This window comes from Rhinichthys klamathensis, unplaced genomic scaffold, assembly GCF_029890125.1.
Source record: "Rhinichthys klamathensis goyatoka isolate OS25496 unplaced genomic scaffold, OSU_Roscu_1.1 h1tg000246l_1, whole genome shotgun sequence".
NCBI classification, from domain to species: Eukaryota; Metazoa; Chordata; class Actinopteri; order Cypriniformes; family Leuciscidae; genus Rhinichthys; species Rhinichthys klamathensis.
In genome coordinates this window covers 1,563,038-1,584,457 of record NW_026606768.1, presented here as the reverse complement: position 1 = coordinate 1,584,457, position 21,420 = coordinate 1,563,038, and the positions used below count along the sequence as shown (strand labels likewise).

The window sequence follows — 21,420 nt, the reverse complement described above, 5'->3', positions numbered from 1 at the left end:
CAAATGATGCTTGGTGCAATTTAGAAAGAAATAAGCGATAATCAATTTTTCTTTAGGTAGGTGTGGTTCTAACTTCAACCACACCTGTTCCAAAACCCCGCCCTGCAAATAATAGCAGCCAACCCGATTTTAGCAAACCCGGATACGGATGATTGACAGGTAGGCTAACGAACGTTTCTGGCTAAAAACAAAACAACAACAACAACAACAAACGCGCGAGGCACTCCTCTCACTAGGGTTGTCACAACGACATTTGTAATTTCTGATGCACATATCTGTTAGGTAGTAGGAACACTTTATACTCGGTAAATAAATTATTTCATTAATAGCCTAGCCTACTTAAGTTTCTTTTATTCGAGATTTCTATCTATCAACCCATGTAAATAACTTTTTTGAAAATTCAAAAAAGAATGAACACGTTTGGCGTCAGTTTAGTGCTTTTTGGAACGATAATCCGTATGAACAGTGAAGTTTAACAGCCGTACATGTAAGAGATTGTGTGTGTACGGCGCCCGCGGTGGATCAAACTTCATGTTCAAACAAAAGCGCGAAACGCCTTCCCCTCTGCCGTCAGTCCGAGCGGACCGCAGCTCCGCGCGCACACACACACATATACGCTACACGCACGCACTGAGCGAGGGGGACGCGCGTGTGAGAGCAAGAGCCTGTGAATAATCCTCATTCCTTCTGCGACCCGTTCGGTTCTTGGATGATCCATAATAACCTCTAATAACAACAACAACCTATAATAATATTTAATAATCAATAATCATCCGGATCAACATGTCCCGCAGAAAGCAGAGCAACCCCCGGCAAATCAAACGTAAGTTACTCGGTTTGTGATTATTACTGTTATTTGTTTCTAAGCCAGGCGGAGTAAAGTTGGATGAAAGGGAGACAGAGATCGATCAGTTTATTATCACAACTGATAGTAGCAGCAGGTACACATGTCTTTATTTTAGTCCTTCTTTGAATTATCTTTGTTGTCTCGCTGTTTTTGTATTTAATGAGACTTATTTTTCGCGTGATACAATCAATGTAAGATTTGTATGACTTGTTTGTTATGCTTCCGTTTTGCACATTCTTCGTTAATATTCTTTTATTCTTATTGAGATGAAGAATGTGCTTATTTCATGCTGAAAGTTTCACATGACAATCACAGGAACTGACTAAAGTAGTTGTTTTAGATTTGAAGATGATTCTTTCAAAACCGAGAGGGTCTGTTGACAGTCAGTCTATCTTTCAGTGTGTTTTTATTTTATTTGTTGAGGCATGTGGAGATGTTTTTCATAATGATGCAGTTAGTGACATTCACAGACTTGCTTATTATGTTTGCATTTTGCATTTATTTAATCTTAATGCATATTCAAATTTTATAGAACCTTTTCAGGCAGAATAAAAAAAACAGTTTTTAAATGCAATTGTGTTTTTAGAAGTGAATTTATAATAGTAATGCATGTGTTTGTTTAGTGCTGAAAGTTTCATAGAATCTCATGCACTGATTTTTATATGTAATTTTATATGTTCAGCTGATTCTTTAAAAAGGTGTAAAGAGTGTTTTGAGTCAGTTCATCTTTCAGTCTTTTTGTATTTTGGGCATGTGAAGATGTTTTCCACGATTAACAGGTGATGATTTTTTTCAAGGTTTAATTTTTACAATTCTAGTTTTATGGTGGCTTCGAACGCATAATAAATGCTGATAGTTGAGCTCACTGTAGTTCACTGTAGTTTAAAAAAATGTCCAGCTTTTCTTGTAAAGGTCTCAAGGGTCTTTTTAGAATCAGATATCATGAAATAAATATCGCCCAGAATCCCTCATACAGACTGAAATATGTTTTCTATAATGTAAGCAAATTAAATAATTGTATTTTTACTCAATATAGGCTAGTTGTTGTATTCTTCGAATGCATCCTTCCAAAAGTATTTCTGTAGTCTAAAATAAATTTCATATTGAATGAATATGACACATCTCAGCCAGGAATAATCTGCAGAGCTCTACAGAGTTAAATAAATAATGTGTTTCATAAAATATACACCATCAGTAGCTTGAGCATTTCCATTTTTCAGGCCTATTTTTGGACACTGTTATGATGGTACTTGAATATTTTCAGCACTTCGGGAAGTGAAAAGATCAGACAATAAAATTGCAGTTCTGTCTTTTATACAATAATTAAATGAGCTGGCTATTGTGGCATTTGTCTTTTGTGAATGAAAGAGTTGAAGTGCGATCGCTGGTCTGGGCCCTTAGCTGCCTGTGTGTGTGTGTGTGTGTGTGTGTGTGTGTGTGTGTGTGTGTGTGTGTGTGTGGACCGCAGGGAGGAAGGATGAAGGATCTTCTTTCTCTGTTGTGAAATGTTTTTTTTTAGAAACAGGTTAAACTGAGCCAAGGGGATGAGAACAAGCGAGATAAACTAGTTGTACAATTCTGAAAGCCATATAATTTTTTTGTCGCTGCTCGATATTTGTGTGTGTGTCATCATGCAGAGTGTGTACTAGTGAAAGAAAATGCTTCTGTTTGAGTGTGTGCGCGCATGAGATGGTGCGTGCTATTTTGAGCTCATGTATTTTAGTATTACAGTTAAATGTAACTTTTTAAAAATATATATTTCTTTGAAAATGTCTCATTTGAATAATCCAGACACTGAAACATTAAGACGTGTTGCAGTGAGAGTGTTTGACTGTACCAGTGTACAGTACAGTAAACACAAATACGATTGAAAGCTTTCCGTCTGTGCAAAGAAATCTTTGCGTATTTTGTTTGATGTGGTACTTTCTGTTATCTCATTCGACAAGCACGACAGCTTTTGAATACCAGAAATGAGCTAGAGTCATTAAACTGTTGACCGAGGCGTTTGCATGCAAATCGATCTGCGGCGATTTCCCCTTTTGATACGTCCAGGAAACTGAGGTCTGAGTTATCTAACAGCTCTCACAGCTCCGTTACTAGAGCATTCATAATATCAGGGTATTGTCTCTGGCTCCGAAAGGTCACGCGAAGCCCATAGTTCCTCTCTCCGGCACTTCAGGAAGAGGAAGAGAGATCCAGTGCACAGAGAGACCGAGTCATTCTAAAGGACAAAAAGGTTGTCGGGCACCGTACGCCACCTCCATACGTTGGACGGTTATCTAAAATTGTGATTTATGCAGTATTTTAATATTTTGCTTATTCTCTCCCCTTGGGTGCTCTCTGAGCAATGATAAAAAGGCCGTGCTGAAAAAGCACCATTAATTTGCACCGATGCCTGTGAGATAGGGCCAGATAATGGGAAAGATAAGGCGGGGAGATATACCATCAGAGCCGCGATTATTACCATTAAAATTCCAACCCAGCAATCTGCAGCCGGCTGATAATTCCCTCTCCGTTTCCACCACTTTGGATGATAAGGCAAAAAATAGTCATCCACCGCTCCTTGATTAGGCTGCCTGGATATCCCGATAATACTGTGATAAATTATGTATTTCCCCTCCTTGTTTTTTTGGCCCTGAAACGTTACATCTGATTCCATTTTTTTTTATCAATATTTATTTTGCGTTAGTTTTGGTCCCCGCCCCCACCGGCGAAGCGAAGACCCCTCTCGCCCTCTCCTCTTTCAGTTCTTCTCATCGTAATAAGAGTTTGATAGAGAGGTGATGGAGGGTGAGATGTTTTGTATGGGAGCTTATATCGGCGTTATCAGCTCATCTTCACGAGCGGCTGCTCGCCGCTGTTGTTTTTAGCCCTTATCACCTCATGCCAATATGCCAATAAATTGGCCCGATTGTTAACCGGGGCCGAGCCGGGGCCAGCGGAAATTTATGACAGGAAGAGATGAAAATATGGCTGATGTGTTTGGATGGAGCTCGATTAGCTTCGCGGGAGAGTGTGATGTCTCAGTCTGTGTTGAGGAATGCCTGTTGGCGCTGTAATAGGCAGGGCAGATACACAGGTTGGGGAATGGAAAGCATGCCCCGTGGTGTAATTTGTCTGTAAAATAGCCATTCGTGTTGCACATGTGGGGTTGGAGAGCAGGCAAGGTGATGGGTATAGCCTCTCTCCATCTGTTCACGCTCTCTGCTGCATCACTTTGCTTTCGCAAGATGCTACGGTTTCTCTTTCAGCTCTGTTTCCAAAGCCAGGGAGCTGCATTGTTGTGTACTTCCTACATAGGTATCATAATACATTTGTGCATTTGGCAGACTTGAATTGCATTTAAGGTGTCCTTTTAATCAGTTAATGCATTCCCTGAGAATTGAACCCATGACCTTGGCGATGCTAGCGTCACGGCCGTCACCACCATAGACTTTGAGAGCCAGTATTTGATGTTGTTGACGCTGCTCGTCTGCACTTCATTACACACCGCTCTGTTTGTTGTAAGGGTGGCTAAAAGTTTTAAAAGTTGATATTTTTAGGCTGATTTGCTACAGTGGTCTAACAGCGATTGTCAGTGTTAAGATGATGGACTTGGCCAATCAAATCAAAGAAGGCAGGCTTTACTGCTCACAGACTCTGAACATGAATTTCAGTGTGACACTTCAGTTTTAACGGTTTTGACAATTCTTTTTTGATAGACATGTTAGACGACTAAAACCCAGTGGTGCGAACTATACTCGTCTTTTTTTGTCAAATTTTGTTGCAGTTTTGAATTAAAGGCTACCATTTTTATTTTATGTAATTCATAACAACAAGAAACATTAACAGAGCAGGAATATTAGGGTAACGATACCCTAACCCAAATGTAATTTGCAAAGAGCTCAAATTGAATACTTCATAATATTATACAATAAATGTTAGTTATTTTTGTTTCTTTATTTTCTTTATTCCATTAAATCAATTTAAATCCTATAATTATTTAATACCTTTAAACAAAAAGGAGCATTATCCCTTTTTGTTTTCTCCAATATTTAACCTATAGCAGTGCTACACAAAGCTCTCACAATTGCTTTCAGTAGAGTTTGGCGTTAGCATGGATGTAGTACATATTTAATTAGATTAGACTTTTGGTATTTAATAATCAACATATTGTTTTTCACTGAGCTTGTCGGAGTGCATTCTAGGATTGCCTTTTCCCTAATGAGAGATCCAAAGGGATGATCACAGTGACAGCAGTTTGTAGCAACCTAAAGTCATTAATTTCAAACAACTGTTGGTGATGTGACTTTATGCAAATGAGCAGCAATGCCTTACAATGCTGTCTAAGTAGGATGTTCACTAGGTTTTGGAGGAAAATTGAATTCTAACCAATTCAACAACATGGTCAGGAACGGACTGTTTCAAACCTCTTTAAACCTTTTTGAGCCGGTTTCTCAGTTTTCAGCTGACAAAGGAGACGTCTGACTGAAATAGCTACAGTATACTTTAAAAGTGTATTCGTGATCCAGTGCCAATCCAAATGATTATTACGCTCGAACTGAAGTATATGGAGGATTTGCCAGCTTTCTGTGTTGGAAAATAATAGTCAGAGATCTCGGGTGGAGGTTTGTTGTTGCTATGTGTCAATGTATGTGTGTAATGGACTGTCAGTATGACTTCATAATGAGTGTGTGATTGTCATCTCGGCTCCGCCCAGCAGATGATGATGTCATACGAGAGCTCCGTCAGGCCTATCAGGTGACACGTCTATCTCTGGATGGGGTTTATCACAGACTCAACTTATAATGGTGCAGTGAGAGTGTTTGCTGACTTGGCTGCCAACATGTCAGTGTGTGTGTGTGCATGGATATGTTTATGTTGGAGATGAAACTGTGTGGTTTGAATTCTGTGGTTTACCAGTCAGTCAGTTTCGTATATTTTGTTCTATTTTTATGCCTTTTTGTTTTATCAAATTATTGAATGTATATGGAGCTTACGTCTTTGTGTCTGCGGTCTGGTCGATGTGCTTCATCATCAGGGAAAATCTGACGCGTGAAGACTGTGTTTGTGTGTGTTGTGTTCTATTGAACTGTTGTCCAAACCAGCTCAAGCATTCATTGGTTTTGGAGGAGAATGTCATTGTGGTAATAATAAAACTCCTCTGAGATGACTCTCATACTTTAGACTTTTTTTTGTAAGATTCCACTGATGAAAGTGTGCAGTTTTTGTTTTCCTTATAGATTTGTCTCATGACGAATAGGATGCCAACTTTCTTTTTCGACATCTGTTGGCTGCCAATAACAGCTTGCGTTGTTTTGCCTTGTCTAAGCTGAAGGAGCCATTTGTCTCCTCTCCACAAACTTATAGAAAGCAAATGCTCCAATGTACTGACAATATTTTTCAATCTTCTGCTTTTATCAGTTACTCAAATGCAAATGCTTGGTCGATGTATTGAAATCGCGTGGTTGCGTTCAAAATACTCGCATTCCTGCATCAATACTTTAGTTCACCCAGTAGGATTAGTTCACCCAAAAATAAAAATTCTGCCATTAATTACTCACCCTCATGTCATTCCAAACCCGTAAAACTTTAGTTCATCTTCGGAACACAAGTGAAGAACTTTTTGTAGAAATCTGAGAGCTTTCTGTTCTTCCATTGACAGTTACACAACTACCACTTTGATGCTTCAAAAAAGGATCGTAAAATCGTAAAAATATGAATTGAGCGGTTTATTTCAAACTTTCTGAAGAGACTTGATTGCTGTATACGATAAACAGATTTAATATAGTCTTTTATTCACATTGATCAGCGAACATAAACAGAAGCTCAACCGAACCTGCTTGACACGCGAGAACAAACCTCATTGGTTCTTGCGAAAGCTCAAACATGCTGCGTAACACGAGACTGATCCTCATTGGTTCTCGCATGTCAAGCAAACTTGATGTGTGAGTTGATGAATGTTACTTTGTGAATAAAAGCCTAAATTCAATCAGTTCATCATATAAAGCGATCCAGTCTCTTTAGAAAATTTGGACTAACTAAACCACTCAATTTCTATGGATTCGTTTTATCTCTTTATGAACTTTTGCTAAGCTTCAAAGTTGTAGTTGCATAGCTGGAGGGACAGAAAGCTCTCAGATTTAATCAAAAATATCTTCATTTGTGTTCCGAAGATGGAATTTTCATTTTTGGGTGAACTATCCCTTTAAGTGGACAATGTTCAAATATCTGTGCCGTATCTGTGCCATTTAAAATAGAAATGTTACTTCAAAATAATGGCAGGATTGAAAAACAGTAAAGCAAAAGAGTGGGGTTTGTTTTGGTTAAACCCTTGAATATCTTTTTTTATTATTATACGCTATGATATTTTGTACATGTGGAATGGATAAAATACCCTTGTTTTGTTAGTTTTTTTGTCTTGTATTGTTGACTTTTTTTCTTGTTCTCAACTGGACGCTTATGTTGTTTATAAAAAAAAAAATCAGACACAATTACCAGAAAAAAAGCCTGATGCATTTCTGAACATAGAGCAATCGGAGAAAAAAAAAATGGTTTACCCTAAAGCAAAAACTGGTTGTAAAATGCAACACAACATGGGTTTCGTTATGAATAACAATCTGAATAATTTCCAAATGCAACAATGCATGTAATCGCGAAGCTTTTCGCAGCTTTGCGTTTATGTAAAGTATACATCATAGAGTATGCTTCAGGTCTTATTATTGTCACTGGTTTCATTTGTGAGAGTTCCATTGAGCAAGTGTGTATGTAGAGTGACCATCTGCGTTTCCTGGGAGGAAAATACAGATGTGTGTAAAGAGTTTGCACATCCATCATTAGAGAGGAGGAATGCTGTCTTTTTTGACTCTCTGAACATTCCCCTTTTCCTTTTCTCTCTCGCTGTCAGTTTGTCTGTCAGCTTTTCTCTTGCTGTGTTGGAAAACAGTCTATGATGCATCAGGGTTGGCGGTTTCAAAAGGTGGAGGTCATTTCCTGTCAAAGTTTCCTCTTTATCTTCCTTTTTCCTGAATTCCTCACGAATGATTCCAGAGCTGACAGTTTGCCTTCCTCGGCTGTGATATTTGTACAGAAAAAACGCTTTAAACAATATCTTCATCTTAAGAGAGCAACTCATTAATTTACGATTGTCACTTCAGATTCACATTAGCTTTAATCCCGAATCATTAATTCTCAGAAACCTGTAAGTTGGTAATCATGCAGTATTTTTCCTCACAATTGATGAACTTGATGAAAGGGATAGTTCACCCAAAAATGAAGATTTTGACTCTCCCTTATGTTGTTCAAATCAAAACCTAAAAAAGTATACAAATTATATAAATATATCATGCAAATAAATCTAAATAAATAATTTATTCACGCTATGTTCAAAAGTTTGGGTTAAATATATTTTTTATATTTATATCTTAACTTTTGGGCCGGCAAGTTTCAATTACAATAGAAGCCTATGGAGGAGTGAGACGGCTCTCAGATTTAATCAAAAATATTGTAATTTGTGTTCTGAAGATGAACGAAAGTCTTACTGGGTTGGAACAACATGAGGGTGAGTAATACTGACAGAATTTCCATTTTTGGGTGAACTAACCCTTTAACAAATAAAATTGAGCAGAAATAACTGGGGGGATACATTTACAAAACAATATGGTAACGCTTCCTTTTACAGTCCTGTTACCCATGTACATACTATGTACTTATTATAGTAGTTACAATTACTGGGCAATAACTAGGTACTAACCCTGAACCTACCCCTAACCCATGTACTTACCTTATATTAGCCAGTACTTTCTAGGTAAGGACACTGTAAGTACACGTAAGTACTGTACTGTAAAAGGAAGCGTTACCAACTATATTTATGAGTAATATTAATTGTTTTTATTTATGAGTAATATCAACTTTTTTATTTCCTCAAAACTTTTGTAAAATATTCCATACAACCACCGGCATACATGACATTGGCCTTTATTGTCGATGAGTACAGCAATACAGCATATTTTATACTGTTTTAACGTCATGCATACAATATTGCCTACATTTAAACTCATGTAACAAACATTTTAGAAGTAAAAATTAAACATTTAAACATTCAAGTTGTATAATCAACCGGTCTGTTATCCCATTTCCACGTATCAGCACTGGTTCTCGTGCCGGAGATGGACTCGGGTGAACTTCTAACTTTAGACCGCCGTCCTGCATTTCACTCATAACCGAAAGATGCTGCGACGCGACTGACTCCATAATCTGCCAATAAACAAACATTGCACAGTTCTGAGGACATTTTATCATTCAAATGAATTATATTCATTATCTTCTTGATGAAGTCGTGTGTTTTATGCAAGGCATTTCAATCACGCGAAAAGACTGGCGTGACACATTTTAGGTGTCACATTGCGCCTCTGTATGTTGTTTTGCATTAAATAAAATGATTTAAAGCACAGTAATGATTTTATAGATACAATGAAACATACACACACCTGAATTTCACAGAGGAAATGCATCAATTCTCACTCAACCGCTGAGTCGTCATCACGTCAGAGGGTGGGGGAGGGGTGCATTGTTTTAATTGAGTAAACTTACTCAATTTTTTAAGAGTGTGTTAAATATATTAATAATATTGATTTGAATTAAGTCATATTTGTGGTTCTTGAAACAGATCAGTTTAATTCTCCATTCTCAAATATTTTGATAGTAATTTCACAAATATATTAAGTGTATTTTAAATAAATAATTGGTTAGTCAAATACTAAATGCTTTTAGTGAAAAAAAACTTATATACAACAGTACATTTTAGACAACATTAACTGTTGGATTTTTAGTCAATTATTTTGGTATGTTCAACTCAAAACCATCAAGTAAGTGATATTCAGAGATTTTATTAAGTTAATAAAGTTCATTATTACTGCGATATTTACTAAGCCACTGAATAATTTTTTAGAGTGTACTTGTTTGAGCTATTTCAACTACCGGTACTTCAATGGTATTTATTTTCTGCTTGGCATGAGGGTGAGTAAATGATTTTAGGCTGAACTGTCCCTTTAAGTCAACTTTTTCCTTTCACTCTGTCTTGAAGGACCTAACAAGATCAAATCGCAGAAATCGTACTTGACTAATCTGTGTCGTCTCTTGTTTAGTTTATTTAGCTGTGATATCAGTGATCAGTCTATTGAGCTCCAGGTAACAATTGACTTTCAGCCTCAGAGTTAATAGCCTTGTGTCTTGCTTGTACAGATCGATATTGGTATTAATTAATCAGCGCTATCGGCCATGCGATCTGGTTCTATTTGTTGTTACATCAGCATAATATCAATAGGGAAAGTGTACTCCCTGATCGCCATGGCAACTTCATCGCTCAGGTCAAAGAAAGTTTATCTTATCTTGCTGCTGAGAGTGGCAAACTGCTTAGAAATCTAGTTTAGACTCTCAGATCATCGATTGGGCCCTTTCTGTTTCTCTCTCTCTATCTCTCTCTCTCTGGCCTCGTTTTGATCAAAAAAGAAATGGAAGGTTGGAACATCAGTATTTAAAGTCTGATACTGCATGCCCGCAGGAAGGAAAAATCACAAATGAGATCTCTTTTACATCTCAATTGTTTCTTCAAGGCACCAATGAGATTAAATAACAGAGTTTTATTTCTCCTGAGAAAGGACCCCAGTAATCTAACTTTTGTCTTCCTGAGTTTCAGAAGAGATCTCAAACTGTTTTCAGATTAATCAAGATACCAAGTTTTGTGATTAAAGGCTCAAATTGACACCAAATTATCTGAGATATGCTATCAATGTTAACTCTATCCTCTTCCTGTATTTCAACAATTCTCTCAATTTGTGTCTATATTTAATTTTTTAATTTAAAGTGCCCCATTATGCTTTTTTTTTTATTGTACCTTTCATGCAGTGTAATATAGCTTTTTGTAAATGTAAAAGGTCTGCAAAGGTTTAAAGATCAAAGTGAAATAAAGTTGTCTCCTTAAGAATTGTCCTAGAATTGATTCTGAACTGAATAAAGCGAGTCATCAGTAATTTCAGAGTCACTTCCTTTTAGCAACGTAACAATGTAACAAATTTGCATAAAGCCAGCCTAATCTTTTCATTGGCTGCCCGCGAACGATGTTTATTTTTACTCGCCCTCAAACACTACTTGTAGCTGAGGCCTGGAAGAGTTTGGTTTGTGTTGTCGACATGTTGAGAAGATGCTGTTTTCAGCGCTGCGAATCCACTTCGTATTCACTTCAAAAGGATGAGGATTCGCTGGAATTGATATAGAAACAAAACTATGCCACCGTTACTGTTCGTATCGTATATCAATCGTTATTCGTGACCAATCACAGCAGAGGAGACCAATCGCAATAGACTGGGCTGTCTGACCAATCAAAGCAGAGGAGACCAATCACAATAGACTGGGCCAATCAGAGCATAGAATACTCTCAGAAAGGCGGTGTTTAAAGAGATTGAATTTTTGAATGTTCCATTTTCAGGCTCTTTGAGAAATGAGGTGATGCAGCAATATTAGTTTGAGAAAATTAAAGCATATTTTTTTTTATCTTTGATGTAATATAAGCCTATTGTAGAAGACTTCCAAAGCAGAATTAGGAACCTTTAAAATAGCACGATAGGGGCACTTTAAGGAGTTTATTAGGTATTTTTTTAACCTTTTTTTTTTTTGTCCTTTTAGGTGGAGGGTTTTAGAACCGGTTTAGTCTGAAGTGGGGGCTTTTATAAATAAAATTAAGCTGCGATTGTCAGATCGAGTGTGGATTTAGTTGATGTTGTGTGCAGGGGTCTGTCAGTCAAAATTCATGTATATTAATAATCAAATATGAATAAGGAGAAATGAATGGTGTAATTTGAGAAACATTATAAAACCCAATCCCTTATTAGAAACTTTTCTCTCACTATAAAATATTATATTATACACATATACACATAAATAATATTCAAGTTGTTTGCTTTCCTTCAGCAGTTCATTCATATTTGTTGTGTCTGTGTATTATCATTAAAGGTTTTCACGAAGGCTCTATTAAAAACTGTTTCATATTAATCAGAGGCAGTTCTAGGGCTCTCACAGACATGTAAGAGGTGAGCCTGATGTCATTTTATGTTATTTATTTATTTTTATGAAAGTGCCCATCTGATTGTTTAGGCATCAGACGAGGACTAACACGCATGCACGCAACCACACTCTCGCACAAATGAATGACTCTCATCAAATATATAGATCAGAACAAAATATTTGAAGATATTCCCCTTTTTTTTCTCAACATGGCACTCTACACCATACCTGTGTATATAGACCAGTGTTGGAAAGCTATAGGGTGTAACTATATATATGGCATAATAATTGAATTTACTGAAAATAAAACTAATTACTTATTGAAAGCATAATAATGAAGGATGAAGATTGAGCTATTTTTATGCTAATAAAAGATGTAGGTTAGTAGGGAAGCTACTGTAAGTAGTTACTCCCCAACATTAGTGCAGCCGTCTGCGATGTACGACAACTTCCCTCTTTGTCTTTCCCACTTGTTCTCCCAGAGGTCCCAGTTATGGCCCAGTTTGCGATTTGGTTCCAGCTTGGTTATATACCTCATCAGGCTCAAAATAGCCCCCAGGGATCCCAACACACAGACGCTCGTATCCCCCCCCTGCTCTCCTGCCTTGGGGATTCTCTATTTGGCCCATGCCAAAAGGGGAAACAGCCAGAAAGAGAGTGAAGGGGCAACATCATGAATTCACTCATTTCACTCACACGTCCCCGTCACCTTGGCTCCGAACATCACCGGTGTGGATACGGCTCAATTAAGTGCGTTTCACGGGTTAGACCGCCAATCTGCCCGCCAAAATTTTATCAGCGGAAATCTTAGCATGTAATGAATATGGATATTGACTTGTGTTAAGCTTGTTTATGTGTGTGGGAGGCATGGAGTTGAACACAAACACACACTCCAGTGCTTTTCAGAATGAATGATACTTAAGCCAGTATCAGTATTAGACATAGATTCAGGAGCGGAGGAAGGGAAGTGAGGAAGAGGCAAGAGTGTTTCTTTCTGAGACATAGTTCACAGTTATGTTTTATTTAAATATGAACTCCTTGATGCACTTCTTAATTGAAGTTCCAACCTTGTCTCAGACGTTTCACCAGTCCTAACATTTTAGGGGGGATTTTTATGAGAAATGTTTGCATTCATATTGAGGAAATCTGAGCACAGTTTGAGACATTGTTTAGATCTTTTGTTCTTCATTTTACAATCTTCCCGTTCTGCCTTGATTGGAAAATCTCATCTGAACTGTAGAAGAGACATGTGATTTCTCAGTAGAAATGTCTTTGATTTTCATTCAATCATTCTCATTGTCTTTCAATACATTAAAGAGATCTCATTTTTGTGATTTTGTTTTCTTTATCTTTGCAATGGAGATGTTGATTGGACACAAATTCACTTCTTGAGCTTATGATGATGATGATGATGATACTTATTTTTCACTCATATTAAGATTAACAGGGAATATTTCTCATACACGCTGACCTTAAGCTGGTGACAGAAATATTGAAGTGTGAGTTTCTGGCAGGAATTAGTGGAGCTGGTTTGTATCTGATGGGGGGTTTGGGCATTTCTTGGGAAACATCATTAAGGGAAAGGTGCTGGGGAGGATTAAAACATCAGGCCTTTCACTTCAATTTGTACATCAGTATTTCCTCGAGCCTGTAATATAAAGCGGACATCATGTTTCAGACTGGCTGGAAAATCACTGGAGACAAAGCTCCGGGAAATAAACAGATCAACAATTTACGTCAGATATGTAAGAAATGAGAAGTAAACCTCCAGAACATGTTAAGGCTTTAAGGGCAAAGCTGTGCATTGATTTGACAGGACCGCATGTCTGAGGTTTGTCATGATATGGACTTTCTGTAAAACCCTGTTTTATCCTCTGATTCAGGCATATCTGCCCTTCTGCGTTCACATGATACAGTATACACAGAAAACATGAACCAGGATTAGGCTTTAATGGTATGGTTCATGCAAAAGTTCAAAATCTGTTCTGTTTAGTCACACTCATGTGAAAATTCTGTTCTGTTTACTTACACTCCAAACATGTATGAATTTCTTTCTTCTGTGAAACAAAACAATATTTGAAAGTAGATGAAAAGAGTCTGTAAAACTCAAAACAAAAAATAAGAAATGTGTAATAAAATTGCATGAGAGAAACAGACCAAATCTGTCTGACTATCGTTCTGTCTGTTTGTCCGTGTGTCTAATATTTTAAGATATATAGAATATATAAACAACGTTGGAGTGGGAGGGGGGTATGTGATTTGGAGTGTGTTTGGGATTTGCAGAGGCACACATTTGACCATCATCAACTTTCTTAAGCCACTGAAACAGGATAACACATGGGTCAAATGATAAGAGAGGCAAAAAAAAATGAAAGTGCTGATTGATTGATGTCTGGCTCTGCGTTTGACAGCGAGTTTCGGATCAGTGTGTTTGATTCCCTCTTTCAGATTGAAGCTCGGCAAATGTGAAGGACAAAAAGGTCGCAGATATTCGTCTCCTTCTCTCTCATCTTCCACTGGTCTCGTGAAACTAGTTGTAGCACAGTGGTCAAGTGGGGCAGCTTCTGCTGTGAGGTGATTTACATTCAACATACATTATTATTATATATTTTTTTACAATGAGTTTTGTCTTTTGGCTTTGAGGCTCTGCTACTTTTACAAACCAACGTAAAAATGTTTGTCTTTCTTATTCAGATTTTTGAAACAAACTCTTGCAATTGTAGAGGATCTCTTGTCTGTGATTTTCGTGCTAAAGGACTAATATTGTGTATCAGGTGTGATGTTAAACTACATGTTCGTGTAGCAAAGAAAGAAAAAGCAGTTCAATGGCAACTTGTCTCATGTCTGATTTGATTTAACATCTTTATGGTTTAAGCACAGACATAAAAATAAAAGGAACCTGTTATGTCTGTAAAGATGACTCATCCTTGAGATTACTTTTCCTTTTTATTCTTCTTGTCAACCTACTTGACCTCTTTCACATCACTGGACTGTGTAAAAACATTCTAGCGTCAATGTCACTCCCCGTTCAAAACCCTTAAAGTAACAGACGTTCATTCTATCTTATTAATGTAACAAACACATTAATTTAACATTAGATTATTAGTCTAATTGAGAATGCAACACAACTGTAATTGGGGAATCTGAACCAAAATCTACAGGAAACTTGCATAAGTTTCTTTCCTCAGAAATCTTTAGTAAAAGGGAAAAATATCACGTGTCAATGAAGAGAAACTCAAGCTGAATTTATAATGCATCATAACCGACATCCATAGAGCATCAAACTTAACGATTGAAACATTGGTGTGTTGGTGATACTGGAGGGTTTGTAAGGGCAGTAATTTGTGAATGTAATGCATGATGGATTGTTTGAAAGGCCTGAAATCAAGGACGTGTGCTGCCTGGCTCATAGACGCTTTAATCGTAATGATCTCCCATGTCCATTCATTTCTCAAGCTTTCCTGAAGATTAGCTCCTTGTGGTGGTCAGAAATGTACATTTGAAAGGACTTTAATGAATGTAGTAAAAATGACTTTCATCACATTATCTCCAATTAGATAGCAGCTCCACTGAGAAGATTGCACACGTTTATCTGAGTTTTAAAAGTTTTTTTTTTAATCCTATACCTCTCTTTGTTTCTTCCTCTCTCTCTGACTTTTTTCTTTATGGCAGTTTAAAAGATATAGAAAGATATAAACATAGTTTTGTATTTCAGGCAATTTTTTTCAGAGGTTCAAAGACCCTTTCATATTTCAGATAATGAATATTTCAGTAATAAAATGACCTGGCTGTTTTTTTTATAAAGTCAAACGCCAGCATTTTTAGCTGTTTTAAGCTAATCCACGTGGTCAAGGTTTTGCTGGATATCATGATTGTTAGCCACTGCTAAAAAAAAAAAAAAAAAAAAAAAACTCGATATTATTTATTATATAATATTTAATTTAGTGATGCACTCAAATTCACATTTCGGCTGATATTGGCTCTCTGAATATTCCATAAATCAATTAAAAAATATATATATTTTTAAGAAAAAAAGAAAAGAAGCTTTCTTTCATGAACGTAAAAAAAAAAAAAAAACTTTCACAAATATAACAAAGAATTTTCTTAATGCATTGTTTTATAGGCTCTGAGATTGATTTGTGTTTTCAGTATGTAGACCAACTAGAAATATTGTGGGCATTTGGCTACTTTATTGGCTTAAATATGTCACTTTTATTGCCCGATATGACCGCTGATATGTCATACCTCCCTAAAAATATTATATAATAATCTGGAATGACCAAGTGACTGTCATGAATGAGAATGTTGACAGATAGCTTTCACCGTGGTTTATAGACATCCTACTGTAGTTGAGGTCATGACAGACTATATGGGAACGACACACCTCAAGCCTTTCACTAGCACTATCCCGATCTGTGACGTCAAAAGCAACAGACTGAGAAAACCAGTCCATATGCTTATGCATTTGAATGGTAGTGTAGTGTGATCAGGTCAAGTCAAGTCACCTTCATTTATAAAGCGCTTTTAACAGTATGGATTGTTTCAAAGCAGCTCTACAGTTATAATAGAAAATACCGTAACAGATTGTTTAGGCTTTACAACAGCATTAGGATAAAGTTATTGTGGAGCTAAAGTTAGTTTTGATTGATTCACTTCCGTTGCGAAGATCATTAGTTATTAACGCTAACACGACACCGTTCTAACAGAAAAACTCTTAACGCGCTCCACACAAAACAGTGCCTGGTGTCTCGAGAACGCACTCCCTGAAATAGGTTTGAAGGTGCAAGCGATTATCCGTTTGCACCGACCATTATCCGACCAGGCCTTTAGCATGATCCGGATCTGAGGTGTGAGCGGGTCAGCGGCCGTGTGGTCCCAGTGAATAGGCCGTGGCGTGTGATTGCGTGTGTCTCTGGTGTTCAGGCGTGTGTGGGTCCATGCGGTTCCCTGTGGACTCTTTGTTCAGCACCTATCGGCATATCAGCAGAGAGTCCTTCAGCCCGGGTCTCTAATGCACCATGTATGGCTTTGTAGAAGCAGCCAGGATTGTGGGCAGTGCTGGGCAGCAGGATAGCTGCAGTCCTTCTCTGCAGTCAGTGGATTAGAGGTGGCCTGCTTTCACACACGCACACACACACACACACACCGGTGTGAAATCGGGCTCTCCTCAAATGCTAAAGCCTCTTCCCGACCATCTGTAAAATCCTCCAACTCTGTGTCTAAGTTGAGTTCAGAGTCCAATCTCCTCTGCCAAAGCCAGAGAGAGAGAGAGAGAGAAAGATAGTGACAGATTATAAAAAGGAAAAAGAAAGAGTGGTTGTCGAGGTTATGTTTGGAATGACATACTAGCACTTACTACACACAGTATATACTGTAAACTACATAGTTTGAATATCAGAAGTACCTGTAATTTGCAACCAAGTGTGACGACACCACTGTTTCTACGGTATCAGAAAGTAAATTGCAGACTTTATCTCTGTTTACTTAATTTAGAATTACTTAAAGGCTACATGACAATGTGCTAATTTAATTTGTTAATATTTATACATTTATGTTTAACTTCTATTTAAATGAATATACATAAACATGAATATGTATTTATTAATTTACATAAACATTTACATTTTTTTACTTTGTTAATGTGTGTTCTCTAAGTTATAGAAATTTCATGTCAGCCCTGTTGACATGCAATTGTAAAAAAAATATTGTGTGAAACAGTATGTTTTAACTTTTAGAAATCTGAACAAATTGTATGGAGCTATAACAGTTTATTTAACTTCTAGTACGTTTGACACACTGAATATGGTCAACTGGAATGCATTGCATTATGGGAAATAGTGTTTCAATCTTTGTTCTCTGTTGAGCTTCACACTTTGTTAGATACAGAAATTAGTATAACATTTATATAATAGTTCTACAGAAAAAATACAGTAATGCATACTGCAAAAATATAAGTATGTAGTATGCTATTCCAAACAGAGCCATGGAGCATAAATAAGGAAATACAGAATTGTCAAATTAACTTTGTGGGGACATTGTTAAATACAGAGAGACTACTTGAAGCATGCGAAATGAGTTCAGAATATGGGTAACAGCCGGATATGATGTCTCTAGGACTTCTTTTGAATAAACAATTGTATTTTAAAAATAAATGTAATAATAAATAACAAATAAAATATATAAGCTTATACCCCCAATTTACAGCAACAGTGCAAACCATACATTTTGTGTGTGTGTGTGGGTGTGTGTTGAGCCAAAACATCAATATATTGGTCAAATATCTTTTCGCTATTTGAATTTGCTGGACTTTTCACCTGAAAGTCTATGTGACCCCCATTATATTTTGCCGCTGTGTGATTTTTTTTTTTTTGGTGTTTGCCATTTTTGTGTAGTTACAAAATGTATTTAAGTAATGGTTTATTGTGTTTGCTGTGTAGTGTGTAGTCGTATGGTTTACAGAATGACAGAGTTTATTTCTCCTTATGCACATGCTGATTTGTTTATAATGTTGTTCGTAATGGTGTTATATTTCATGATCGCCTCAAAATCTAGATCTGTGCTTTGAAACGAGTAGCTAAAACGAGCGTGCCGTCTTTTCAGATTCTCGCATCCATTTCAAGGCACTTTGGCAGTCAGACTTCTTCTGTGGTTAAGCTGGGTGCATTTTTTCCATATTTTGACATTTGTAAGTCAATGGTAACACTCCTCAACGTCAGCTCTCTCCACAGCTGTGTCGAGAAGTGGAATAAAAGAGTCTATCATAATCAGGACACAAATTATGTCCTCTGTTTTTTTTCTCCTTCTGTGGCTTTGGAGTTGAGATGCATGTCTAATCTCTGGTGATTGTGTGGCATTTTGGAGGGGGAGGGGGGGTGGTCGAGGGGGAACATTGGCCTTCGTCTCGGCCAGCACATCAGCTTTCCGTCCTCGATGTGAATCACGCTGTCGCCGGACTCATCAGAGATGGAACGTTGATTGCTTTTTGACACCCCTCCAGCATGGACTTGCATACATCATCCAAATTGAACACACCCAAAGTTTGGTGTGTGTGTGTGTGTGTGTGTGTGTGTGTGTGTTACTTCGCCTTTTTCTCCTTAAAGACTTTGATTCCAAGTGCTCTGACAGTGTGAGTGTGTGTTTTAGGCTGTGAAGTTGATATTGTCGTGTTCGTTTATGATTTTCAGAAAATTGCAAGAAATTTGAATGCCACATTTGTCCTTCTTATAAGTGGAAGCAGTCATCTGATCATCTGTCACATATCTGAGGAAAAATATCTGCTTTGAATTTAGTGGAACGTAGAGCTGTTTATGAAAAGCATTTTTAAATCGCATATGAAACCAGTTATGTGATGCTTAGCGCTCTTTCACTGAAAGTGTTGACTTTTTGGCGCTTTATTAGGCTGACATCACATTTCAAATGGTTTTATTAATAAAAATTGTATTTTATTACATTTCATTTACACATTTCAAGATAAAAGGAATGTTTGATAGGCAAATATGATTATTTGCATTGATACATTTATAGTTTAATGGGTTAATACTGACATGATAGCTTTAGACCAATTTAAAGAAACGCAAAAATAATAAAAATAGTGAAATACTAAATAGTAAGCATATTGTGCACTGTATACAGATTACGTGTGTACATGGAATATGTGAAAGATCTATACAACCAGAGCACTTTAGGAGATATTAATCTATGCGACAATGCAATGCACTTCACTTAACACTTGACCTTTCATTTCCAGTGTAAAAACCCCCCCAGAAGTATTTAACACAAGAACCATTTTTTACTCTCTGAATTAAGCATGCAATGCAATGAGTTCATGTGACAAACAATGTAGCATACTACCTTTTGAAGCAAACTGTTGTTCTTGCTTTTTTAGCAGGTAGTACACTAGTTTTTCATTCCGAACAAGCCTAAGTTTGTCACTTACTGCTGAGAGCATGTGTCATGTCCGATTCGGATGGTATTTTTAAGAGAGTTCAATTAGGAGAGGAGCAGAATTAGGTTAATACCACAGGGCTTTAACAACAAACATCTGTTTTATTTTAAGCATTGACCAACGGGACATTGAGCTTTGAATGAGTTCGAGAGCTTAATTTGAGTTTCCTCCTACTAATGTCCCCCAGGTATGCAAATGAGCTCTTTGTAATTGGTGGGCGTAACAAAGGGGAGGAGAGTCTCTTAATTAGGCAGCACAAATGAGTGTGTGTTATCCAGCCTGCTTTAATAAAATTACTGGAGATAGACAGCATGTCACGCCTCGCTCGTGCGAAGAACCCGTCAGATACTTAAGCCGGACTTTTTCTAGTTCACACGTATAATATCACTGCAAAAAGCACTCTAAATCTGTGCATTTATATTTGCATTTATTAATTTGCTTTTATATTCATATTTTCATTTATTCAGATTCTTCTAAGCCACTCACAGATGAAGAATGCTACAACAGCAGTGAATTATCACCTTTTGAAATTGCTCGGAGAACCTAAAACAGAGGTCAATGTGATATTTTCTTTTTCATTGCGTATAACAAAAATTTAACAGAGAAGCTAAATTTATGTCATATAATGTAAATTTCATTGCATTAGATAACGAAATATCAAACAAAGTGGAACTTCGTGGAAAGACCACACTTTTAAAAAAGATTTTCACAATGTAAGTACTGCAGTGACAGCTGATTTTAACGCTGGTTGTATCGAAACTCGTTGCGGCCGATGTTGTGACACCTAACCCCGGTGGTAAACCTAAACTTGACATAAACTGTAAACTTGTCCCTCAAATCTGATTGGTTGAATGTTGTTCCAGGATCAACAAATGTGTTGATCCAGGAACATGTTATACTTGGTGAAATCAGGTTCTGTGTTGGAAGACCATAAACTGCTAGTGTTGCGGAGCGGGTGTGTTACGGATACATGGTGTAAATTTTTTAGCAATCAAAAAGTGTGTCTAATTATTTGAAATAATGTATTATGAATCATTAAACTTATACAACATTTAAAAAAAATATATGAAAAAAAATTTCACTAACTCTGTGTTGTGTTTTTTTCTGGTAATAAAATGAAGACATAAGACACATGTTATCATTTATCATCAATTTTAATCATCTGAAATTAAATAAACTTTTTGTCAAATAACGTGCTGCACAATGAGCTTTACTGTTAAAATTAAAACATGGATTATTCCTTAAATTCAGTTTTGATGATACTTTATTTGGATTAGTGTTAGTATTATTACATTGGGACAAATCTAAATTCTACTGTACAACGGTAATATATTTCTGTCAAGTTAAACCGAACTTTTATTTTGACGGGTTGCCGTGAAGACCTTTTGAGTTTGTGTGTTTATGTCATGATGATCGTTTTTCTCAAATGAAGCGGTTAAATGATCACGAAGTGACTTTCGGAGTGGATCTAGAGCCTGGAGAGGAAGTTTTATGCATTTGTGTCTTCTTCATATAGGCAACAAAAAACAAAACAAAAAAACAGCGCAAGCGTCACACGTGCTTCAGTGTGCGTGTGTGTGTGTGGTAA

The 21,420-nt window shown here is 36.9% G+C and overlaps 1 protein-coding gene across 2 annotated transcripts in view; it reads left to right on the top strand.

The window, feature by feature from the left end:
• The first annotated feature begins 564 nt into the window (after positions 1-564).
• The window catches only part of zfpm2a (zinc finger protein, FOG family member 2a), a 167,248-nt gene continuing 146,392 nt past the window's right edge, over positions 565-21,420 (top strand). Inside the window, exon 1 of one of the 2 annotated variants that reach the window (XM_056266173.1) lies at positions 565-823. In XM_056266173.1, coding sequence (XP_056122148.1) covers positions 784-823 — 40 coding nt within the window. In that variant the 5' untranslated portion in view covers positions 565-783. Of the gene's footprint in view, positions 824-871; positions 942-21,420 lie in introns of those variants that run through there. The other variant, XM_056266172.1, reaches the window with a different exon arrangement.